General features: G+C 55.0%; 1 protein-coding gene across 1 annotated transcript in view; it reads left to right on the forward strand.

Annotated features, from left to right (window-relative positions):
- The first annotated feature begins 6,104 nt into the window (after positions 1–6,104).
- The window catches only part of PEPD (peptidase D), a 126,813-nt gene continuing 107,322 nt past the window's right edge, over positions 6,105–25,595 (forward strand). The window contains exons 1-3 of the mRNA XM_032249123.1: positions 6,105–6,266; positions 14,991–15,174; positions 16,616–16,743. Coding sequence (XP_032105014.1) covers positions 6,250–6,266; positions 14,991–15,174; positions 16,616–16,743 — 329 coding nt within the window. The 5' untranslated portion in view covers positions 6,105–6,249. The remainder of the gene's footprint in view (positions 6,267–14,990; positions 15,175–16,615; positions 16,744–25,595) is intronic.

Below are 25,595 nucleotides of genomic sequence, written 5' to 3' on the forward strand. Positions count from 1 at the left end.
AGTCCCTAAAAGGGACAGTTGAGGCCAGGTTCAGTGGCTCATGCCTTGCAATCCTGAGCTCTGGGAAACTGAGACAGGAGGAATCCTTGAGGCCAGAAATTTGAGACAAGCCTGGACAACACAGAGAGACCTCATCTCTACAAAAAATTCAAAATTTAGAAAATTAGCTGGGCACACCTGTAGTCCCAGCTACTCAAGAGGCTGAGGCAGGAGGCTCACTTGGGCCCAGGAAGTTGAGGCTGCAGTGAGCTGTAATCACATTATTGCACTCTAGCCTGGGTGACAAAACGAGACCCCGTCTCTATTTGAAAAAAAAAAAAGAAAGAAAGGAACAGTTGTGAATGCCAGCAGAGACCCACTGTCCAGTCAGTGGCATTCAGTCACTTGGAGCTGGGCACAGGGACAGTCCATCCCCCCCAGGGGGTTGCTCTCCAGGCCATGAGGTGTAGAACCAAACCCCGATACTCTGGGACTTTGTATACTCATACTTTTTTTTTTTTTTTTGAGACAGAGTTTTGCTCTTGTTGCCCAGGCTGAAATGCAATGGAATGATCTCGGCTCACCACAACCTCTGCCTTCCAGGTTCAAGCAATTCTCCTGCCTCAGCCTCCTGAGTAGCTGAGATTACAGACATGTGCCACCACACCAGGCTAATTTTGTATTTTTAGTAGAGACAGGGTTTCTCCATGTTGGTCAGGCTGGTCTTGAACTCCCAACATCAGGTAATCCGCCCTCCTTGGCTTTCCAAAGTGCTGCGATTACAGGCATGAGCCAAAGAGCCTGGCCCCAGAATGAGAGCTGATTCTCTGGGCCACCGAATGGGGTGGGTGAGAGAGACAAAACAGAGCGGCAGGTCTTAGAGAGGTGTCCTATTGAGAGGGTGTGGGAGCTTCCAGAGCCTGCCAGTCTCCTTGGGAAGAGCCATCCCAGGCTGCTCTGGGGCTTTCTCGTGGGTACTTTGAGCCTGAGGTTGACCCCAGTGGCTTCCTTAAGAGCAGAAGGATTAAGTGTGTTTCCTGCAAAGCTCAGCTCCCAGCTGCACTCACAGGACGGATCACAGAGTCAGGCATAACGAGGCATTATGCCAGCAAGTCACGGCTATGGCCATGAGCTCCCTGGGAGTCGGATTTGGTTGTCTGTAAGCTACTGCGCCCATCCCATACTTTTTGAAATTAGAAATTTCATCCATTTTTTTTTATCAAGATCTTGAAATGGGATAATAAAGTTACCAATGAATAGCCCTGCACAACATGGGAAATGTAATAAAAGGTGAAGGCAATAAAAGGTGAAGCTTCCAGCCACTCCGCAGTGATACCTACTCGTAAGAAATAAAAGTAATTATCACCTGCCCAACGTGGCCGGCTCACTCCGCGTGTGCGGAAGAAAGCCATTTCAGAACTTTATTTCCTATATTGAATGTCGATAATTGGATGTATTTATACGTCTCTCTGGAAGAAAACAGCTTGTGATTTCAAGATGGGAAAACAGTCTTCCACACAGTGAGAAACAATATATTCCCCATTTCCACACACACAAAAAGAGCTTGTTTCCTTCGATGTTTTCAGGTGCTGTTGGAATGATTTGCCTTTCCGGAGCCACTGTTCCATTTCTCATCTTGAGTTGCCTCGCAGACCTCAGCAAAGCACTCAGCAGGGACCACTTCATCTGAAGCGGTGACGGGGGCTTCCTTGGGATGGCCCCTCAGCTCTGCCTGCCTCTTTTCTGCAGGAAGATAGATGCCCAGGTGGGCTGGGCTGGGGGAGAAAGGACAGGAGGAGTAGAATGTGGTGTGAGGCTCCTGGGAGGAGCGGGGGCTGATTGATGGTGGTGACAGCTGGGGTATAGCCCCGGAGGAAGGAGCAGGCCACACAGGCCTCTGGAGTGGGAGAGTTGTGGCTGTGGCTGTAGGCCCTGCAAAGGCCCAAGGCTGGGATCTGCCAGAACCAGGGTGGAAAGATGGCCTCCGGCATTCCACGCCCATCACGCTCCTTGCCTTCCCACTTGGGAAGACATTGGGTTGTCATATGCCACCCTGCCCCCATCTCACACCCACAGCCCCCTCTATTCTTCCTCTTCTGTTCAGTTGGTGCTGGCTTTCTGCATCCAGTCTTCTATTCTCAGCAAAATCAGACAATCGCAAAACACTCAAATGCCACCTTGTAAGGGCTTTTACCACCTGAGGCCGGAGGCCCCGTCCAGTTAGTTTATTGGCTTTTTCTTTTTTTTTCTTTCTTGACATGGAGTTTCACTCTTGTTGCCCAAGCTGGAGCACAATGGTGCAATTTCGGCTCACTGCAACCTCCGCCCCCTGGGTTCAAGCGATTCTCCTGCCTCAGCCTCCTGAGTAGCTGGGATTACAGGCATGCACCACCATGCCCAGCTAATTTTGTATTTTTTAGTAGAGACGGGGTTTCTCCTTGTTGGTCAGGCTGGTCTTGAACTCTGACCTCAGGTGATCCGCCCGCCTCGGTCTCCCAAAGTGCTGGGATTACAGGTGTGAGCTGTTGCTTCCCACTGGTTTATTGATTCCTATTGGCTCTTTTCAGTTCTCTCTGCTAATCCTCCCAAGCTCCTGCTGGAGAAAGGGACTTGGACCGGCAGCTTCCAACTCAGAATCCCCCAGGATCTCCCTAGTAGCCAAGAGGAAGCAGGAGCCTCGAAGCCCCGTTCTGCATCCCTCCCAGATGGTGGGCCCCCCAGGGACAGTGTGGAGGGCTCCTCTTCCTTTCTGTCCCCAGACTGAAGATACTCTAGGCAAGGGTAGGGTCTGGGCCCCTGGCCCTCACAGCATGGCCAGTCCCAGACTGGCATCATGGGCAACAACTAGGCAGTGCGGGGCAGAACCAGCATCCACACTACCTCCAGCGCGGTCCCACAGAGCCTCTGGTAGACCAGTGCACTCAATGCACAGCAGAAGATGGACAGGGCTCTTCCCAGGGACCTCCCCTTCATGGCCCAAGGGTGGCTCATGACTCAGAGCCTGGCAGGTCACCACATCTGGGCCCGCTGTCTCCAGACAGCCAGCCATCAGCAGCATCCACGGAGCTGCAAGAATGGGGGCTAGATTGTGGGGAATGGGCAGGGGAGGGAGACATGGCTGGACACAGTATCCCCCGGGACACAGGCATTTTCTCAGGGTCAAGCTTCTTTTGCAGGTCCTGGCAGGGGCGGGGCCCTTCTGGAGAATAACACTGGGCTGGCTACCAGGTTATGAGGCTGACTGAGTTCAGACATATCCCAGCCACCTGTAGGACTTGACGAGGGGAGACTGTTTCAGCCAAAGTCCCATGACCTCGGAGGCAATGCTGCGTGAGAGTGCTGCCTGGCGCGCTGCCTCGGCTGATTTACACACTCCCACTTCGACTCTCTAAAATCAATCTTCCCCCAATTGCCTCCTGGCTCCCAGCAACGTCCTGGGTCTGCCCTGCATGAGTAACTACGCAGTCTTCTCCCACAATCTGGGCGGCTTCTGGAGCCCCTGCCAGAGCCTCTGATGGGGAGGGGTGAGGAGTGAGAGGCAACCCTGCCAAAGCCTCTGATGAGGAGGGGTGAGGATTGAGGGATGAGGGATGAGGGATGAGGGGCAGCCCTGCTAGAGCCTCTAATGGGGAGGGGTGAGTAGTGAGGAGCAGCCTTGCTGGAGCCTCTGATAGGAAGGGGTGAAGGGTGAGGGGCAGTAGCCCTGCCTGAGCCCCTGAAGGGGAGGGGAAGGGGGGTATCTGGGTGGGCAGGGGTCATGGGCAGTGCCTCCATATTACTGTCCACAAACAAGGGAGTGCCACTTAGTTGGTAGGTGCCTTCCTCCTATTAGTTTGAGAGTGTTTGGGATAATTACTTCTTTTTCATATTAGTAAGAACTCAGAGCTGGCAGCTGGCTTAATTTTGTCATATTTTATGTCAAAAGAAATGGTGGGGGCAGGTGCGATGCATTCTGCTCACACTTTGTTATATATATTTTAAGTGCCCTTTATTAGAGAGTAGAGTTTCTTTTCTTTTTTCCTTTTTTTATTTTGAGATGGACTTTCATTCTTATCACCCAGGCTGGAGTGCAATGGCTCGATCTCGGCTCACTGCAACTTCTGCCTTCCAGGTTCAAGCAGTTTTCCTGCCTCAGCCTCCCAAGTAGCTGGGATTACAGGCATGCGCCACCATACCTGGCTACTTTCACCATTTTGGCCAGGCTTGTCTTGAACTCCTGACCTTGTGATCCACCTGCCTTGGCCTCCCAAAGTGCTGGGATTACAGCGTGAGCCACCGTGGCCGGCTGGGAGTTGAGTTTCTTAAGCTGATGGCAGAACTACTGCTTAATGGGGGGCTGTTCCAAGTTCTGGGGGGGGGGGGGGTTCCTGGGCCAGGCAGGGGGTGTGAACCCTTGTCTCTATTCTCCTCCCTGGAAACTGGCAAGAGGGTGGAGAGAGCTCCTCTTGGACCTTGTCTGGAGGTCAGGAACCCGTGCAAAGTGCCCATGTGTGGTGAGAAGGGGTAGAAGGGATGAAGCCCCCATCTTCCATCAACTCTTGTTTTCCTTATCTGGGTTTGGGAGGTGGGAGGGGCCACCCTACTCCTGGTAGCTTTGGCCTGTCCGGCTGTGCCTACAGATTTGAGTATGGGGCCCTGTGAGGTGACCCCATTAGCTCCCTCCTGGCAGATGAGGACACCAGGGATGGTACTGGACTTCAGGTGCCCTTCACCACCCTGCTTATGGCTGGCTCCCTTCTTCCTGTATAAGGGGGCTATTCTCCTCCTTGCTTTGTGGGGACAAACAGCAGCTGCTTCTCCAGTCATAGCCCCTGGCTCCCACCAGCCTGGCCATGGTGACCCACATCCTTGTCTCGACAAAGAAACAATAAGCATCCTCTAACCCACGATCTTTGATCAGAAGCCACTTCAGCTGTGGGACAGCTGCAGGCTGGGGTCAGGAGCCCCACGGGCCTATGCTGGGCCACCCATCCACCTGTCCACACACATCTGGGACTAGGCCCCCTTCCTTCACAGGGGCAGCAAGGTCACTCCTCAGGGAATGGCTGCACGAGCTAGCCCCTGTGTGAGCACCCTCTGGACTCAGTTTCCTCATCTGTAAAATGGACTTAAAGATAGTCCCGACCTCATAGGGCTGTGGCGAGGTTTCTATGAGCTCACATTTGCAATGCATTTGGGCCATGCCTGTAATGCCCAGTGCCCAGTGGTGCAGAGGAGCAAGCCTTCTGGCAGACTTTCCTTCCTAAACCCTTCCCTGCTGTGCCCACTTCTCCTCCCTGGCTTCCCTTCCTCCAGCTTCTCCATTCTGCAGCCCAGGGAAACTACAAAAGATTCTACCAGATCCAACTCACAGGCCCCATAGTGGAGGCCCTGCAGGGTCTGGCCCTTGCTTCCCTTAGGCTGCACTTCTCTCTGCACACTGAACCTTTGGATTCCTCCAGTTGCCCCCTGGCCTTTGCTCAAGCCCTTTCCCTTCTTAAGCAAAAATCCCCACCTATACCCCCACCCTAGCCTGGGTTGGTCTCCGCCCTCTCTTCCTACGTTCTTTTTCATTTTCTTTTTCTTTTTTTTTTTTTTTTTGAGACAGAGTCTTGATCTTGTTGCCCAGGCTGGAGTGCAGTGGCCCAATCTTGGCTCACTGAAACCTTCACCTCCTGGGTTCAAGCAATTCTCCTGCCTCAGCCTCCCGAGTAGCTGGGATTACCAGGGCGCGCTATCACGCCCGGCTAGTTTTTGTATTTTTAGTACAGACTGGGTTTCATCATGTTGGTCAGGCTGGTCTCGAACTCCCGACCTCGTGATCAGGCCGTCTCAGCCTCCCAAAGTGCTCGGATTACAGGCATGAACGACCCCGCCCGGCCCCACGTTGTTTCTTTATTACTACGAGTTTTCTCCCTGGAGGGCTGGGACGCCAGATCAGGGGCTAAACCAGAACCAAGGTGTATGTCCTCTGCTTCGGGACCTCCCACGCACCACGCAAGGGCGGCACATGCTGCCTGCTGCCCCTACCTCGCCTGCAGCACGCCCCTGTATCCTGGCCGCGCTCCCGGGCCCGCCCCTCTCCGGAGCCCCGCCCCTCTCCGGAACCCCGCCCCTCTCCGGGTCCAGCCCTCTCCCGTCCCGTGGAGTTTGGCCCTGGAGGAGGCGGGTCAAGGACTCCATGCCCCGCCCCTTCCCCGCCCTTGCCCCGCCCTTACCCCCGTCCCCCGCAGTGAGACCCGCAGGGTTCAGCTGACGCCGCACTTCACGTGACGCCGGTGCAAGGCGAACATGGCGGCGGCCGCCGGGTGAGTGCAGCCTCTCCCTCGCTCTTTCCTGCTGGCGTGGAGAGGGGCAGGGGTGTTCCGGCCGGACCGCGGGTGAGAGCCCCAGCCGGGCTAACTGAGTGCCGCCGACAGGCGCCTCTTCCCGTGGGCCCGGCGTCCGAGCGCGGGGCTGGGAGCTGCACACCCCGAGCCAGGGTCGGCTCAGGGGCCGCAGCTCCTCTCCACCCTCCCGGCTGGCTCAGGCCCACCTGCGCGCGTCTGGCGGCCCCACTGTGCGGTCGCGGTAGGGGCTCGGGTCGACACGCATGTTCGCTGCCAAGACCCCTGGTGGGAGCGGCGTTGCGAGGACTCCAGGCACCCGGGCTCTTCCCGGAGGAGGCAGTGTTTGATTCAGGCTTGGAATTCCCCCTTCCCAGCAGGGGACATCCCCACTTCTTTCAGGGGCCAAATGTCACTCCTCAGAGAATCCTTCTCACCATCTATTCCACTTTTTGTGCCCTCATCATCACCTGATAAACTATATAGAGCATTGTTTGTACTTGTTCATTGTCTTTTCCCCATTTAGAGTGTAAGGGCAGGGTGGTTTCCTGGTTCTCACTGGCCCAGTGCCTTGCACACAGTAGGTGCTCCATATTGAGCTGAATGAAAGAAGGCTGAGTGGTCCTAGTGAGAGGAAGGGTGGATAGATGGGTTTACCGGAGCGTTGGGCGGAATGTCCCAGATAGGGAGCATCTGAGCACAGGATAAGGGACAAAGGTTGAGAGTTCAGAGTGTTCTGGGGACAGGGGTGCAAGACTGGGCTGGAAGGTGTGGTGTTCCAGGTGGCCTCTTCAGACTTTGCCCTGAGGGGTTCGCTGGAAGGGTTTTGTTACAAGCTGCTGGATCTGTTTTTTAAAGAATAGGCTCCATTGAGCACCTTCTCAGTGGGAGAAGGTGCAGGTCTGGTGATGCAGTGGGGTAGGGGGAGCTGGTGTAGGAGGGAGCAGTATTCCAGATGCCAGATTGGGAACTGAGGTCAGAATGGGGGAACTAATGGACTGACTGCATCTCTCTTTTTAAGATGTGGGGAAAATGGCAGCAGAAAATGGATTCTCAGTTGGCCCCCAAGATTGGGGGAGCTTAGAACCTACAAATCAAACGTTTTGTGGGCAACTGCTGTATTCCAAGAATAGCACTGGGCCTACCCTTTGGTACTCACAGGCCACTGCAGCAGATGGACCCATGGGACTCTGTCATCCATCTGCTTGTCTGCTTGCCTGTGGTCTTGGCATTTACAAGGAGGGACACTGACTCTGAGCTCAGGGAATGTGTGGGAAGGCTTCACTCCCTGGATGACTTTTGTGCTAGTACTTCAGCGATGAGACTCCCTCTAGGTAGAGAACAGAGCGGACAGAGTCTCAGATGGGTGTAAAGATCCTTGAACCCAGCCTGTGAGCCTTTTAAAGGGTAGAGTGAGCAGGCTGGTATCTAGCAGTGGATATGCTTTCTCTCTGTTTAGGCTGGCTAGGTGCTCACAGGGAGTGCCAGGGGTTGCATTTGGGTTCAGGGCTTCAAGCTGGCCTGAGACCCGCTGCTCTCCCGGAGGAACCAAGCTGGATCAGAGCAAATCTGGAACTGATTGGATCCTAGATTGAGAGCTTTTCTGTTTTTTATTTATTTATTTATTTATTTATTTTTTTTCTGAGACAGAATTTTGCTCTTGTTGCCTAGGCTGGAGTGCAGTGGCACAATCTCGGCTTACTGCAACCTTCATCTCCCAGGTTCAAGTGATTCTTCTGCCTCAGCCTCCTGAGTAGCTGGAATTACAGGCCTGCGCCACCAGGCCCGGCTAATTTTTTAAATTTTTAGTAGAGATGGGGTTTCACCATGTTGGTCAGGGTGGTCTCAAACTCCTGACCTCCGGTGATCCGCCCTACTCAGCCTCCCAAAGTGCGGAGATTACAGGCATGAGCCACCGCACCTGGCCCCAGAATGAGAGCTTTTCTAGCAGAACTGATTCTCTGGGCCACCGCATAGGGCGGGTGAGGGAGACAAAACAGAGCGGCAGGTCTTAGAGAGGTGTGCTGTTGAGAAGGTGTGGGAGCTTCCAGAGCCTGCCAGTCTCGTTGGGAAGAGCCGCCCCAGTCTGGTATAGGGCTTTCCCGTGGATACTTTGAGCCTGAGGTTGACCCTAGTGGCTTCCTTAGTAAGAGTAGAAGGATTAAGTATGTTTCCTGCAAAGCTCAGCTCCCAGCTGCACTCACAGATCACAGAGTCAGGCATAACGAGGCTTCACGCCAGCAAGTCACGGCCATGGCCATGGGCTCCCTGGGAGTTGGATTTGGTTGTCTGTAGAATCCTACCAGAGTCTGGGACAGAGGGGATCTATGAGAGTTCCAGATGATTGGGGTGTGCACCATATGATTTGGGGAGTAGGGGAAGCTCTAAGCTAGCATCTCAGATTTAACTTGAAACTCAAGATGCTACTCTGGGAGTGCTTCAGGGTTGAATCTACTTTCTCTTGCTAGCCTGGACATAGGCTTCAGGTTGATACAGAGTGCTCTGAGGTCACCTCCCATCCCCTCAGGGAGAGGGGTCCCCATCCCATGATACTTGATGGCACTGCTGTCTCCTTGAGTTTTCCACAGGCAGGGCTGATCATTTGTAATCTCTCAGCTCCAGCCAGACCTGTCTGCATCTGCGCCCCCACATGGCTTTTTCCATTCCCTTTTTCCCTTGCACACTCATCTGCTGGCCCTGGAATGCCCTTGTCCTCTATGTGATTGTTCACATATTTGCAGCCCTAGCTTAGATGGTTCCCTCTCCCAGAAGCCTTTCCCAACCCTCCGGTAAAGGCTTGGTGCTCAGAGCTCCAGAGAATCTCCGTTTTCTCCCCTAGCCAGATACATTTCCATGTCTTCCCATTTGGGTTAGGAGTTGCTTCCCTTCATGCCTCTCCTAGCATCCTTACAGCGCAGGGGTTCTGTTGTATCCCCAGCCAGTCTGTGGCTGCCCTGTGATTGGTGCTTGGTGAAATGAATGAAAAGGGGATTTACTCTAAATTAGTCTAGCATCCCATCCTGCTTTCATGGGAGACTCCTAGTGATTGAGGAAAGGAGTTGTGGTGGGGACAGAATTCTGAGGAGTAGGATGAAGAAATAGCTTTAATTCTTTAACTGAGTAGCTCCCAGGAGCTGTTGCAGAGCCAGAAAGAGGCAACAGTTGAGCTGCCCTGGGCGTGTATCTGTTGGGATATAGGTCACACTGGAGTCAGCATTCTCCTGGAGATAGTGTCTTCGGAATTCACAATCTGGGTCAAGAGCCCGACCCTGCCCTAATGTGAACCTTGTACTCCTGGAGCAGAATGCTTAGGCTGACTCTGGGGGCTGGGGACCGGTGGGCCTGTGGGAGGCAGGCTGGCCACTGAGTGTTCCTGTGCCTTCCCTGGCTCTCCTCCAGCTCCTGACTCCACACATCCCTCTCTTGGTTCCTGTGTATACTTGGCATCCTGATCCTCCCCAGGAGAGAGAGGTGCAGGGTGCAGGATGCTGACCAGTTGCCTTGAGGTCCTCTCCAGTTATGATGACCGTCTCCAGCCTGGCGCTTATGGTCAGGCAGCCAGTGAGCTGCCTGAGCGTCTGCCTGGTGCCTGGCCCCATGCTGGAGGCTGGGGGTAGGAGGTGGCTGGTCCTTCGCTGGCCTCTCCAGCTGGGAGCTTAGTGGTGTGGCCCTATCTAAAAGTAGCTCCACAACCTTTTTTTCTTTTTTTTTTTTTTGAGATGGTGTCTCACACTGTTGCCCGACTGGAGGGCAGTGGTGCAATCTAGGCTCACTGCAACCTCTGCCTCCTGGGTTCAAGTGGTTCTCCTGTCTCAGCCTCCCAAGTACCTGGGATTACAGGTGCTCACCTATAATTACCATGCCTGGCTAATTTTTTGTATTTTTAGTAGGGACGGGGTCTCGCTATCTTGGCCAGGCTGGTCTTGAGCTCCTGACCTCATGATCCGCCCACTTCAGCCTCCCTAAGTGCTGGGATTACAGGTGTGAGCCATTGCGCCTGGCCAGTGGCTCCACATTCTAGTGCAGGGATCTTTTCTTGCCTGTGCATGGGCATCAGTGAAGCTTATGCGCCATTCTCAGCATCATGGTGTTTTTTTTTTTGTTTTTTGTTTTTTTTTTTGGGAGACTGAATCTTACTCTGTCACCCATGCTGGAGTGCAGTGGTGCGATCTTGGCTCACTGCAACCTCTGCCTCCCAGGTTCGAGTGATTATCCTGTCTCAGACTCCCAAGTGGCTGGGATTAAAGGTGTGTGCCACTATGCCCGACTAATTTTTGTATTTTTAGGAGAGTCAGGTTTCACCATGTTGGCCAGGTTGGTACGGAACTCCTGACCACAGGGGATCTGCCTGAGATTACAGGTGTGAGCCACTATGCCCAGTGGGCATAATATTTTTAAATGCATGAAATAAGTACAGAAGATTACAAAAAAAGAAACAATTTTATGGAAATACAGTTATCAAAATGTGACATCAGTTTGAGACAGGGTCTCACCCTCTCCCCCAGGCTGGAGTGCAGTGGCACGATCTCACCTCACTGTGGCCTCTACTTCCAGGGCTCAAGCGATCCTCCTGCCTCAGGCTCCCTGGTAGCTGGGACCACAGGCACAAGCCACCACGTCTCCCTAATTTTTGTGTTTTTGGTAGAGATGGGGTTTTGCCATGTTGCCCATCCTGGTCTTGAATTCCTGAGCTTGAGTAATCCGCCTGCCTCAGCCTCTCACAGTGCTGGGATTACAAGCATGAGCCACTGTGCCTGCCTTAACTACTTTCATTTTGAAGTTATGAGGAGCAGAAGTGATACTTTGAGATACTGCAGCAGCAATAATGTGATATGAAAATACCTTTGATTTTTGTTGGTGACACATTCACATGCACTGCTGACATTGAGCAATTTGTTGCTTATGTTAATAATTGAAGAAAGTGTACATTTGAATTAGAGGTTAGAGAAAATAAAGGTATAGCTTTTTCCCATCCAAGTAGATGGAGCCCCTGAATTTGATGATGAATCCTCAGGGGTCCTTAGGCCTTAGGTGAGAGCCTGCAGGTGGCTGTTGAGGAGAGGGTGGCCCAGTACTGATATGGGGCGTGGATTTCGAGGCAGGGATGGGTTGCAGGGGCAGTGGCATCATCACCTCCTTGGGGACTGGCCTCAGTCTTGGTCACTCTGTTTTTGGTCCTGGGCTGCTTACTGGGTCTTGGCTGTTGCCAGGGCAGCGGGAGTCCTGGCTTCCAGGGAGTCAGAGACCTGTTCTGTGAGTCTCTGAGGCTGTGGAGCTCTATTGCCCTCGGCTGTCTGCAGCATGGCTTATTTACCCTGGGACTTGGGGATGATATGGCTTTTTCCTTTTAAATTCGCAAAAGCTGCAGCAGAAACCTGTTGGAGATGTTTTACTGGTGCTGAATTTGCTGAATTTGCGGGAAGAATTGATGTGTGTTGGCTCTGGGCCTGACAGTCTCTGGGGGTTTGATTTATGCCATGAAAAATCAAAGGGCTTGTCTATAAAACTTGATACCGTGGTGTCCTGTAATTAATGACTGTAGGGTGTCGTCCTGTCTGGTGGCTCAGGCCAGCCCTTCTCATGTCCAGAGCCCTGCACAGGGTGGCTGGGTTCTGTTCTGGCAGAGCCCCATGGAGAAGTAAGCATGGTTGTAGGTTTTCCTTTCAGTGGTAGCTGAGTGCCCAAGTGGCTTATCAAGGTTTCTACTTAGCTCTTGGGATCCCAGTCCGGGTGCCCTGAGAAATTTCAGTCTCTCAGAAGATTCTAGACAGGGGGAGGGCCAGCTCTTCTGCAAGCATTACAGGTGGGAGCATGGTGTCAGGCCATGGGGAGCCAGCACCTGGTGTGATTAAGGAGGGAGGCCAGGCAGGGAGAGGGGAGTGTGGGGGAGGTGGGCAGGGCTGCGCTCTGCAGGCTGGTGGCTGAGGGTGGGTATTTTTTGCCAGTCATGCTGTTCGAAGACTGTGGCTGAGGCCATCCATAGTGGAGCCTCGGTGTCATTGCCCCTGTGCTGTTGGGGACTCTGCAGAGATGAGTTTTGCCCTGCGCCACCGCTGGCCAGGTGCCAGGCAGGAACACAGCAGTGAATGAGGCACCTGGAGCTCCCCCCACCGTAGGCTTTCCTGAGTGAGGGGAAAGGGTGTGGGAGTCCGTGGGGGACACATGAGCACGAGGCGCTGGCGACTGCACTTTCAGTTCCCGACAGCATGGCCAGCTGGGATGTGGTTATACTTACAAACTGTCAGTGACTTCCCTCTGCCCTTTCATCTGTATGGCTGAGTGTGGCAGGAAAGCCCTGACCTAGAGGAAGCGCTGGCCGCTGGTGTCCACCCAGCTACCTACTCACCCTCCTGGGAGGGTAGGATGGGCACGTGGGGGAGCGGGAGGGGGTTCTAGTCATGTCAGCATGTGCGGCTGACCCTCCGCCCTCCCTGGGCAGGCTGGGGCTCGAGGGCTGCTTCCTGCCCACTGATGTGGCATCTTCTCATCTCACAGCTGTGTGTGTGACCCCATGTGTCATTCAGCAGATATGTCTTGAGCGTTTGCTGTGCATCAGGCAGGGCACCAGGCGGGGCACAGCAGTGACTAAGGCAACCTGGACCTCCATCTCCTCGTGTTTCCACCCGAAGGGGTGGGCCGGAGAACACCAGGAAACACCGGGCAGCACCCGCCGAGTGCTAAGTGTTGTCTTGGCCGGGGACCTGGCCCCACACCAGGAGTTCACTCCAGGGGGCCACTAAGGAGAGTTGAGAGCAGGGACCATATGCAGAGCTGTGCGCGTGTTAAGGAAACCCTGGAAAGAAGATGGGGGAACCTGGTCAGAAACCCAGCGAGGGCGGTGCTGTGGGGCAGGGCAGCCTCATCAGAGTAGTGGCCCTGGATGGAGGGGCACCCCCAGCCATTTAGTCCCAGGGTCCCCAGGGCGGGAGGAGAGGGGTGGATCCATTGTCCTCCCTCTCCTCCTGCCCCCAGCCTGTTGTGCCTGCGGTTGGCTCAGCCCACCTGGAGGCAGGAGGCAGGGTGCATGCTGAGGAGGTTGGGTAGGTCGGCCTCTGGGCACAGAGCATCGGAGTATATCTGGAGGGCAAGTGGGGAAACCTCAGGCCAGGGACTAGTAGGGTTGGGCAGGGAGAAGAGCTGCAGGTTCAAAGAGGGAGGCCGAGGAAGAGCATCCTGAGGTCATATTAGAGCCAAGATGTGCAGGAGGTATCACCTGCTCATGTGACCCTGGCAGGAGGGTCAGGGCCTCTGAGGGTCCCACGTGAGGTGAGTGTGAGAGGTGCCCCAGGCCATTTCACCTTGCTGCGCTGTGACGGCAGGTTTCATCCGCAGCTTCACTGCAGTTCCCGGACCGAGCTCTGCTCTGGGACTGGCTCTGGGATGTCCCTGCCTCCTCAACCTCCATGCCCACCCACTGCCCCCTGGCTGGAGAGCCTGCGGGGGCTCCCTCCTCTGCCTGACTCCTCCTCCACCTAGTCCCCATTGTCTCTCCACTCCTGGCCTCCAGCCTGCTTGCTGGGACCAGCATCCATTTATTCATTCATTCAACAGAGCAGATACTGACACCTGCTCTGTCCCTGCCCTCAGGGAACTTACACATTACCTGGAGGCCCAGCAAACAAATAAGTGAAAAGTTTTGGGGGCTCTAGAGAGACTTGAAGAGTGCCGGGGGATGGGGTAGGTAGGAAAGGGACATTTTTGCAGAGGCTGGGTAAAAGGGCATGGGATGCCCTTGGGAATAGCATTCCCCACAGGGCACTGCAGCAGCAAAGGCTGGAGTGTTCTGGGTGTTTAGGGAAGAGCGAGGATGCCCATGCTGCAGCGGAGGAAACCAAGTGTAAGTGGGGGCCTGGATCCCTCATGGCTGGGGAGCGGTCTACACTCAGCGAAGCCAGCTGGCTCAGGGTTGGGCAGGGAGTGTGTGCTGAGATTGGCATTTCAAAAGGGCCCTTCTGGTAGAAGGTGCAGACCAGGCCGTGGGGAAGCTGGGGCCAAGAGCGATGCTGAGAGCTGCCTTGCAGTTGTCCAGGCGGGACATGGGGAGGTGGCCCTGGAGATGGGGATGTGCTTTGATGGGGTTGGGCCCATGGCAGCGGGCCCAACTTATGCCTACTGAGGGTGGCCCATGGGTCTGTGAGTCTGGAGCTGGAGGTCATCAGTCTGCAGATGCAGATGGTCCTTTGAGCTGAGGGACTAGGTGAGCTCAGCTGAGCTGAGGGAGGGAGCCAGTTAGGGAAGAGGCCTCAGGGTTGGGCCGAGCTGGGCTCCAGCAGGGAGGTTGAGCCAGGGACCAGGGGCCCAGCTGGTGGGGAGCCTGAACCAACTGCTGTTGGGCAGGGTTTCCACAGACAGAGTGGCCCCCAGGGTCATGGGCACCCAGTGGCCAGTGAGGACTGGGGACCTGCTGCAGATCGGGAAGCATGGAGTCCCTGTGGCCTGCTGGGCAGTTGGTAGCGGGGCAGAGGAGCAGGGAGGTGGACTCAGGACAGCATGGGTGGTGGTGGGGAGACAAGGTCCTGCAGTTCTCAGGCAGCTCAGCGAGGGGCTGTTTCTGGGTCCTCAGCAGGTAGAGCTCGGGCAGCTTGCCCCATGCTGATGGGGCTTTCGTGGCAGGCTTGGGCCTCTGGTCACCCCGACCCTGGGTGTGGGCGTGCTTGGAGGTACTAACAGAGGCCTGCGTGGCGGTGTGTGCTCTTGCCTCTGCAGACCCTCGTTTTGGCTGGGGAACGAAACCCTGAAGGTGCCGCTGGTGCTCTTTGCCTTGAACCGGCAGCGCCTGTGTGAGCGGCTGCGGAAGAACCGTGCTGTGCAGGCCGGCTGTGTCGTGGTCCTGCAGGGTGGGGAGGAGACTCAGCGCTACTGCACCGACACTGGGGTCCTCTTCCGCCAGGTGAGCCTGCCACCCTTGGCTGCAGGTGGAGGTGGGTTGGAGCTGCTCCCCTGAGCAGGAGTCGGAGGCCCCAGCTTGGCCAGTGCTGCCCCTCGTGGCCCTCCTTGAGCCTCTGTTTCCTCACGTGGGAATTTTTCTGGGGGCTCCTTGAAGATGCAGAATCCTGTGGGGGCGGCGGGTGGCCCAGCTGCAGGAAGCCAGCCTGGCCGTGGTGGCTGTGGCTGAGAGTCACTGGCAGCACTCAGTCCCCAGGCACAGGAACACGAGGACACCCACCCAGGAAGACTGTGAGGCTCTGAGCTGGGCCCACTTTCACAGATCTTAGCACTAAACCTATTTTGCAGATGAGGAAACTGAGGCTTAGAGGGGAGATGACTTACCAAGAGGCAGAGCTGGGATTAGAACCTCGTCTTCCAACTTTCAATCTAGTGCTGTTTTCTCCCCGCTGCCATGCCCAGAGCTGGAGCCTGACTTCAGAACCTCTCTGGGGCAGGCAGAGCCTAGGGGACGTGTCCATGCAGAGTCCTGGTGAGAGAAGAGATGGGAATGCGAAGGGAAGCCGAGCGTGGAGAGGATGTGGCATGGCGTGGCTTCCCCAGCTGGACCCTGTTGCCCCAGCAGGCCACAGATGGACTGAGATCCATTGCCGAGCCACCGCAGGCTATGTTTTTGTCTTTACTAAAAGCACCTCCTGCCCAAAGAGTCCTGTCTCTCTGCTCCGTTGTTGCAGCTGCACGCCTGCAATCCCATGGCTGCGAAAGACGTGGAGGTCTAAATGAGTTTTCTCTGGCTAGTCTTGATGCTTCTCCAGGTTTAAATATTCTGTGGCTTAAAAACCGATTTCCTAAATTCAGCTGTTGGCTCCCTTTCTGATGGTATGCAAGGCTAATTTTGGAAGAGATCCTCCTCCACTTCATACCTATATGACGTCCTTTTAGCGCAGCGTTCATTGCTAAACACTGAAGTCATCAGCCGCCCCGGCGGTGGGAGAGGGAAGTAAGAAGCCCTAAATGGAGGAATCCATTTCCGTGCAGATATCCGGCCTGGGCGTCAGAATCCGGGGGGCATCTTGCCTGCTTGTGTGTGGCAGAGAGGCAGAGCTGAGCTAGACTGTGTGGTGCTGCTCGGCGCTGGGATCCCAGGGCGCTCTGTCGTGGGTCTAGGGGGTGGGGACACAGGCAGGCTCGGGTACCTGCCTGAAACCCGCATCATCAGGGAGGGCTCCCAGCAGGGGAGAGGAGCTCCCAGGCTGCCCTCTGCCAAACCGTGGGAGGATGAGCTGAGGAGCTGGGTGCTGAGGGGAAGGGATGTGTGGGGCTAGGGTCAGTTACATGAGCCGATTGGCCCGAACTTGCTCTCTGGAGGGCTAGGATGCAGTCACCTGGTCCCTGCTTGCACCTCACGTTCCACTGGCTAACGAGAGTTCTTATTCCCGCCATAGGAGTCCTTCTTTCACTGGGCATTCGGTGTCACCGAGCCAAGCTGCTATGGCATCATCAATGTTGACACTGGGAAATCGACCCTGTTTGTGCCCAGGCTTCCTGCCAGCCATGCCACCTGGATGGGAAAGTAAGGAGTAATCTGGCTGGGGTACTGCAGCTACCAACCACGGGGTGGGGGCAGGGAGGGGAGGTGGAAGGGAGGTAGGGCAGGAGGGCAGGGCTGGGCAGGGGCTGGGGATGGCCTGGAGGGAAGAGCTGCAGGAGGAAGGGGATGAAGTCAGGTTGTCACAGCCTGCCTCGAGCCAGAGCCCTGCACCCTTGGTTGGGAAGGGATGTCAGAGCTGGAGCTATTACTGTGTGGTGGGAGGTATTAAATTGTTTTAGGCAGATAGAGGGGAAAAGGGGTCCTTGGGAAGTTTTCTTGGAAAGCCCCACCTCTCAGAGCCAGGCTGGCAACCTTTGATATGCAAATGCTGGCCTTTAGAACCTGGGTCCACCCAACTTGGCAATTCCCAAGGCCTTCTTGCCCTTGCCCCACAAGTTCCTGGCAACACAGCCATCCCCACATACCCCTGAGAGTGTAGAACATCATTGGCACCCTACATTTGCGTATTAAAAGGCTGGGGTAGAAGGGCGAGCTTTTTCCCAGGGCTACCTGAATGACGTGCCTGGTCAAACCAATTCCCTGAGCCCTATGCAAATCAGACATCGCCTCCTCCAGCCTCTGCGTGTATACCTGGCAGGTGTCCACTGCACTGGGGGACCTCCTCTTTCGGCTTGGGGGAGCTTCTTCCTCCTGTCTTCTCCCTTTCTTCTTGCCTATTAAACTCTCCGCTCCTTAAAACCACTCCACATGTGTCCGTGTCGTTTTTTCTAATTGGACTCGGGACCAAAATCCCTGGTGTTACTTTATTAATCTGAGCCTATCAGCTGGGGGCCTTGCTTGTTTGGAAGTGGTTTGTTAATCCTGAAATTCTAGCTCCCCACACCCCAAAAAAGATGTGGGAGGCTTTGGCCCTGGGGTGTCATCACTCCTGCATGGCATTGACAGGCATGGCTTGGCCCTGTGCATACCTGAGGGTGGTGGGTTGGGTTTGGGTCTCGGGATCCCCTCTCTGAGGCGGGTCGCCGATATGCTGGGCGTGTTATTTGCCGCCTGCCTCTGGACACTGCACAGGCCCTGCCTCTCGGCTCACCTGTGAGACAGAGCAGAGGCTCAGGCTACTGGGCACCTTCCACCCTCCAAGGTGTTTGCTATTCCAGGTTCCCCCCATCCCCAGAGCTGTTCCGCCTGCTCAGATGTGCCGGGGTAGACGCTTAACCAGGGAGGTTTGAGGTAATCAGAGGATCCCGCTAAATACTGGCCACCTCGCCGCATGTCGTCTCTGCCTGGAGAGTGATTATTCCGGGCTAATGTATAAATTGCAGCCTTTGCAGCCTGGTGCCCCAGAACGCTCATTACCAGGTGGGCTAGAGAGGCTGTGGCTAGTTTGAATGACAAGGCCCTTGGCTGCCACAGGGACTGGGCTCTGTGCCGAGGGCCGGGGCCATAGCGGGGCTTCCCCTGCCCGCCCCTCCCTTCAGTGCCGACTTCATTTCTGTCTTTGTTGGTGTGTGCTGCTTCTGCTGTCTCAGGGCGAGGGGTTCAGGCTTACAAGTTGGTGATCATTCTGCTCTTGGGCCACTTGGCAGGATCCCAGCCAGGCAAGACTGGGACCTTTCCTGGGCAGGACTCAGCCTGGAGCACAATTGGCAGCAGAAGAAAAGAGGCCTGTTTCTCCTGGGGGTGGCCTCCTGGCTCGGCCCCTGGGAAGAAGCACACGGAGTAGACACACCTGGGCTGGCCGCCTTTGGGGCTCCTGCCAGGCTGCCCTTTGGAGCCCCCACCTGACGGTGCCTTCTCATCCGATCTTCATTGTCAACCCTCATCCCATTCCCAGTGGAACCCTTATGACTGCCCTGTTATAAAAGAGGAAATGGCTCAGTGTGGTGATGTGACCCATGCGGGTCCTGCCGTCAGGTCTTGCTGGAGCTGCAGTCAGAAGCTGAGCTCGCCTGCTGGCTCAGTGTGGCTTCTGGGAGGCTGTGGGGCTTGCGAGTGGGGCTGGTCATATTTGGGGCTCCAGTTCCTTCCCTGTGATGCTGCTCGGGAGGCCCCCCCCAGAACTGGAGTTACAGTGCTGGCCGCTCCGAGGACGGTTACATCTGTGACAGTGACATGAGGTGAGGATAGTTCCAGGAGGCAGGTTGTCTTGTCTAAAAACGGCCACAGCAGTGTTTCCGGCCACTTGCTGTCTGCAGGTGACATCTAATTTCCCTCCTGTCTGACCCAGGTCTGGGCTTCATGACGGATGTGGCAGTGTTGCTGTGTGACATCTGAGGCTAGACTGTAAAGTGCACTGTGGCTTCCACCTGGTTCTCTCCTGTGGGGTGCTCGCCCTGGGAACCCAGCCACCACACCATGAGGAAGCACAACTCTCCCCCACAGGGGGACCCCTGCCGCCAGCAGCAGCAGCCGCCAGCGTGCATGAGCCCCAGGTGGTTCTGAGCCCCCGCCTTCTACCTGCTGAGGTCCTAGGTGTCGTGGAGCAGAGCTTCTCTGTCTTCTCTGGGCTCAGTCTGAATTCTCAGCCTTCAGAGTCCATGAACGTGATTGGTGGTTTTGCACTCCATTAAATGCTAGAGTTGTTTGTTCCCCAGCCCTTGTAACTGGGACAGCAGTGACGAAGAGTTTAGACCTGCTTTCTGCAGGAGCGTTCTCCCAGCATCCTCTCGCCACCCAGAGCAGAGTTGTGGCCTCAGCCCTTCTTGCAAGTGGCACATCTGAGGACTAGCTAGGGCCCCTGTGCCAGGTGACTCTTGGCTCTGGGTGACATCTGCAGTTTTGAGCTGGCTGCCCTCTCAGCCTCCTCATGGCCCTTGCTGCTGGCCCAGAGCCTGCTGACATGTCCCACTGCTCAGAGAAGCAGCTGGGGAGCATGCCTCCTCTGTGAGAAGTGGACTGAGAAGGAGGAACAGCTTCAGGGAAGGTCTGATCAGGGCCTAAGCAGGGCCCCACTGGGTGTTTCTGTTTAGGAGTTTCCAGCAGGGTTCTCCCCTGTTGGAAAAGGCTGTGTGCATGCTGGGCAGGTCAGATCAGGGAGCCTTGGTCCCAAGGGGTCTTCTGGCCCCATAGCTGAGAGGTAGACCCTTGTGCCTGTAGTCCTGGCTCCCTGCCACGGCCACCCCCGGCAGGCCTCTTTGTTCCTCTGTCCTGGGGTAACCCCGTCTGAGTCTCCCCAGCCTGAGCCCTTGGGAGAGAAGGCTCAGTTGTAACAGGGCAGTAGGGGCGGGGTTGATTGTGTGGGACTGGAGCTGGGGAGTGGCCAGATCTGATTGCATGCAGCTGCTTCCAGTGGCTCCTGGAATCAATAGGGCACCTGGAGCGGGGCTGACAGGAGTACCTGGCCTTTGCAAGCAAAACCCACCAGACTGCACATTTGACCTTCAGCTCCTCAGCTTCCTTTTGAGTCCCTATCTGATGGCTTTTGAAAATCCAGCTGGCAGATACTGCGATCCAAAGTCGCCCAGGGAAACGACACCCCCGTCTGCAGGATCTGCCACTTCCTGCAGAACCGCTCTTGCTGTTGTCAGGGTTGCAGACGCCTGGGACCGTGGGCAGCCTGGGGACGGCCCACTCTTCACCCCAGGCCGGTCCTGGGAGGGGAGGGTGGTAGCTTCAAATGCATTTTTATTCAGTCTCTGCTCACAACAGTGTGGTATCTTTTTGATGTGAGAGCGTTTTCCACCATTTTCCACTGGAGTCGGGCGCAGCGGAGGGTGGCTTTGGCTGTGGGGTGTCCGGGGCCTCTGTGAGTCAGCGCCCCAGGCAGCTCGGAGCCCAGGGTTGGGAGCCACTTTGGACCAGGTGGGGGGACCCTCCTGGAACCTTTGCAGCATGTTCCATCCCCAGCCCTGGGTGTGTAGGGAGAGGTGCTCAGCTTCCCCAGGGCCATACCCACCTCCTGTGTGAGAGATGGATGCAGATATGGTGGGTGTATGGTGTATGTGTTGGGGGCTGTGTGTGTGTATGGAGTGTGTACCCGTGTGTGGTGTGGTGCATGTGAAGGGGTGGGTATGTCTGGATGTGGTGTGGAGAGGACCTGTGTGTGTGAGGTGTGTGTGTGATGCATGTAGAGTATGTTGTTTTTGGGGGGACATGTGCTGTGTTTGTGGTGTGTAGGGTGTTTGTGATGGGGTGTGGTGTGTAAGGTGTTTATGAGGAAGGATGCATATGGGTGTTTGTATGCTGTGTTGTGTGATGTGTGTAGGTGGTTGTGATGTCGGTGTGTGTGTGCTGTGTTGTGTGTGGGTGTATGGTGTGTAGGTGCATGTGAGGGGGAGTGTGTGGGCGTGTGTGCTGTGTTGTGAGTAGGTGTGTATGTGGTGTATAGGGTGTTTGTGATGGGAATGTGTGGTGTGTACGTTTTTGTGATGGGGTGTGTTGTGTGTGTGGTGTGTAGGTTGTGATGGGAGAGTGTGTGTACTGTGTTGTGAGTGGGAGTGTGTGTGGTATGTAGGTGTGATGAGGTATGTTTTTGTGTGTGGTGTGTAGGATGTTTGTGATGGGAGTGTGTGTGTGGTGTGTAGGTTGTGATGGAAGTGTGTGAGTGTATGTGTGCTGTATTGTGTGGGTGTGTGGTATAGGGTGCATGTGAGGGGGTGTGGGTGTGGGCGTTGTGTATGGGAGTGTTGTGTAGGGTGTTTGTGATGGGGTGTGTCGTGTGTGTGTAGGGTGTTTCTGAAGAGGGTGTGTATGGGTGTGTGTGGTGGGGTTTGTGAGTGTTGTGCAGGGTGATGGGGTGTGGTGGGTGTGAGTGTACTGTGTTGTGTGTGGGTGTGTGTGTAGGGTGTTTCTGATGAGGGTATGTGAATGGTGTGTAAGGTGTTTGTGATGGGGTGTGGCAGGTGTGAGTGTGCTGTGTTGTGTGTGGGTGTGTGTGGTGTGTTGGGTGTTTGTGATGAGGGTGTGTTGTGTGTTTTTCCTGGCACTGCCCCAAGGACCAAGGCTTCCCCAGGCTCTCTGGTGGCTCCCTCCCATGCTCCCTGTGATCAGCAGGGTGTGGGGGGCTCCCTTTGCAGGGCGCAGGCCTCTGAGAAGAGGCTGAGGAACTCTCTTGGCTGCTGCCTGGATGGTTTGGGGTGCTGACCCTGGGCAGGCCTGGTTACTGGTCCTGCTCTCCGGCTTCCTGGGCATCGCTGTCCCCTCTGTGGCCCCTGTGAGGAAGCCTTGCTCAGGGAGTGGTCTTTGGGCATAGGCACCTGTGTCACTGTGGCGAGGTCTGCTTTTGTCTCTGAGCAGCTGATGACATCCTCAGATGGTTGCCGGCTCCACCGCAGAGGAGCAAGTGCCTCTGCCTTCCACCGTGAGCAGAGAGTCGCAAGGTGGCATTGTTTGTAGCTGAAGGCAGGCCCGGCTGCAGGAAACGGATGGTGACGGCTATAATTTGGCCCTATTACTTATTCATTAACCACAGGCAGGTGGTCAGCCAGCCGACAAGACCTGCTCATTGAAATCTCATTTTCTAGAGGGCTCCCCGTGTCTGCACTGTGTGGCATTAATTTAATGTCTCCTTCCCACCCGAGGCCCCCATGGGTGCTGACGGTCACTGCAGAGTAACCAGGTATGGGCGCTGACTCTGGGCACTGAGAAAGGCCTCTCTCATTCATGCCAGGGCCCAGCTGGGGTCCTTGGATGCTGACCCCGTGGAGGATGAGCGCCTCTTTGGGTAGGAGGACTTCTCTCTCCTGCCAGAGCTATCCTTGGCACTTGAGGGGAGAGTGTGTGGGGTGATAGCAGCTTCTCTGCTGACCCATCCTCTCCAGTCCAGTTGTTTCTTTTTCCTTTTTGAGATGGAGTTTTGCTCTTATCACCCAGACTAGAGTGCAGTGGCACGATCTTGGCTCACTGCAACCTCCGCCTCCTGGGTTCAAGTGATTTTCCCGCCTCATCCTCCCAAGTAGCTGGGATTACAGCTACCATGCCCAGCTAATTTTTTTGTATTTTTAGTAGAGACGGGGTTTTGCCATGTTGGCCGGGCTGGTCTTGAACTCCTGACCTCAGGTGATCTGCCCGCCTTGGCCTCCCAAATTGCTGGGATTACAGGCATGAGCTACCAGGCCCGGCCACCAGTCCAGTTGTTTTTATCCAGGCTTCCCATGCAATGGGGCCTGACATAAAGCACCACTGCTGGGCCCAGACTCCCCGTGGGGCAGTGTGCTGGCCCTCCCTCTGAGTGGCTGCCTCCTGCCTTGGCCAACCCGGCCCTTGGGGAATCCAGAGCCCACCAGGGGCCTCTCCAGCCAGTTTTGCAGGGCTTATGTGGCCACACCACTTCTTTATTCATCAGCCCCACCAAATCATGGCTGCCAAGCCTTCAGTGGCTGGTTTGGTGTGGGAGTCTGGCACGCATATCCCTTAGGGTGATGTTTAAATGGTTTTTACTATAATTAGCCCCCAAACACGAAAAATAAGTACTATCCAAACTTAATTATCTCTGCCCTTTAAAAGACTGAAACGTGCAGTGCTGGAAGAGCTGCTTGCAGCTTTTCAGGTTTTATTGTCAAATGGCTCTTCTGCTGAGAATTAGGCCTCCTGCTCGGGAGGTGCATTTTGGCAGGAGGGGTGGGAGCGCATTTCCTGGTGGCTTCCCTCTGCACAGTTGGGGTGAGTTGGGAGGTCTTAGACATCAGTGTGGCACCTGACCTTGTCACCTCACTCCTAACGGGAGTGGAGGTGACAAGGTCAGGTGCCACACTGTTGGCTGAGATGCCCCTCTGTAGGACGCTGGCCTCAAAAGCAGTTCCTTTATACTTCCCCAGTCTGCTGGGAAGTTGCTTTCCACACCTGTCACAGCTGGAGGTGATGAAGGAAGGGGCTAGAGGCAGAGCTGGGAATGCATGGAGGACGCAGGGTGTCTGTTATGGAGCTGGGCAGTCTGAGTTGATGTGATGACCTCAGCCATGTGTTTCACTGATGGCCCTGCCTTTTGTATTTCTGGCACGTGCTTTTGTGCCGGGCTGTGGGGTCAACTTGGTGCCAAGACTGTCGTTGTTCAGTAGCAAAGGGTCTGCAGGCTTCCCTTTGAGCCGGCTGCACAGTAAGCCCTGAGTCTGGGGCCTCTGGAGTCCAGACGAGGTGCTTGTCATCAATTCCTGCCCCGTAGCTGCTTGAGGCCGTGCTAATGGAGGTGTCAGACCTTGGCCATTTAACTTTTGAGTCCTGTCTCCAAAGCACAAGTGAATGTGACTGAATCATGCAAATTTAATTAACAGCAGGCGCTTGATACCCTGTGATTATTTCAGAGAAGCCAAAAGGGAGAGAAAGCAAAGGGCATTGTGGGCTGCACTGAGCAGCTGATTGATTGCAGTGAGACCAGCGTCTGCTGGGTCCTTGGTGTCCCTAGTGTTGCTCCCAGCAGCCCTCCCGTCTGTCCCTGGGCCCTGTGGCCAGTACTTCCTGTTTTGGGAGGAGAGGGAAGTGGTGGAGAACTCAAAGGAGTGGATTCTGTTTCCTGGGAGTGATGCTGGTCCTTGGTGTCACAGAAGCCGAGACTGGCACATAGGACACCAGTTCAGGAGCTCACTCGTGAAGTTTGTCACCTCTGAATCCAAGGTTCTCTCCCTCCACTGTGTTCTGTGGGGCTCCCTGGGCACAGCGTCCTCCATACCCCCCAGTGTTATTGGTAGAGGGTCTTGACTGCTAGTTGTCCCGGTTCTTGGTGTTTTGAACAAAAAATTGGAACAAAACACACAAAGCAAGGAAAGAATGAAAGCAGAGATTTACTGAAAATGAAAGTGCACTTCACAGTGTGGGAGCCGTCCAAGCATCGGCTGAAGGGCCTGGGGACAGAATCTTCCGAGGTCCAAATACCCCGTGGAGGTTCCCCATTGGCCACTTGATACTCACCTCTTATAAATGAAGTGGTGGCCCCCAGTCAGTCAATTGGTTGTGGAAAGCAACCAATCAGAGACTGAGGTAAAGTTACAAAAGTCACACTCCTGTGCAAACATGTGATTGGTTGCAGAAAGCCACCAATCAGAGGCTAGAGTGAAGTTACAAAGTTGCACTTATATGCAAATCAAGACTCCCTTGTAATCAAAGGTACTTTGAATTTCCCATCTGCCTGGAAAAGGGGTTAGGGAATAGCCTTGGGTCCTTTGTAATTTAGGCATGGAAAGTTAGGGTTTTCCTTTCAATTTAGTTCTAGGAAGTCTGGTGAAAGAGCCTTAGGTTCCCTGCCTCCAGACCCTATTCTGCCTCACCACCATCCCTTGACTGCCCTGGAAGCACCATCTAGAAACCATCTGCGGTTTTTTGTCTGAGGCTTTTTTGGAACTCAGCACCTGTTGACTGTAATGCAGTGAGATCACAGACAGCGGTGAGGTGGGGCCTGGAACACAGCTGGGGATAGAGCCCCTGTGATGAGGTGGGGCCCAGGTGTGGGATGGCATGGGACGGTGTGGGACAGTGTGCACCTGTGTCAGTGGATTTGGCTCTCAGCGTCTCCCTTGTGCAGTTCGTGTTCCTTTCCCTTCTGTCACCAGCAGAGACATTGACGCATCTGCTGACCAAGAGCCTGGGGGTGGCGGCTTGCAGGACCCAGGCTGGAGGTCTGCCTAGCACAGCTGTGACCAAAGAGCCTGTGAGGAGGTGGACGAGGGCTGCCCAACCTCATCGGTTCTGTGTCTTCTCACTGGTAGATTTTTCAGGAATAATGAGTAAGCTTGAGTTTTTCTCATCACATTGAGTAATACTGATAATGACTTTTTAAAAATGTTAATTTTTGGCTGGGCGCAGTGCCTAATACCTATAATCCCAGCCCTTTGGGAGGCTGAGGCAGGAAGATTGCTTGAGGCCAGGAGTTCCAGATCAGCCTGGGCAACATAGTGAGACCTCATCTCTCTGAAACGTTTAAAAAAATGAGCTGGCTTGGTGGT

Source organism: Sapajus apella, unplaced genomic scaffold, assembly GCF_009761245.1.
Source record: "Sapajus apella isolate SASKATOON/1434 unplaced genomic scaffold, GSC_monkey_1.0 scaffold68, whole genome shotgun sequence".
Classification (NCBI taxonomy): domain Eukaryota; kingdom Metazoa; phylum Chordata; class Mammalia; order Primates; family Cebidae; genus Sapajus; species Sapajus apella.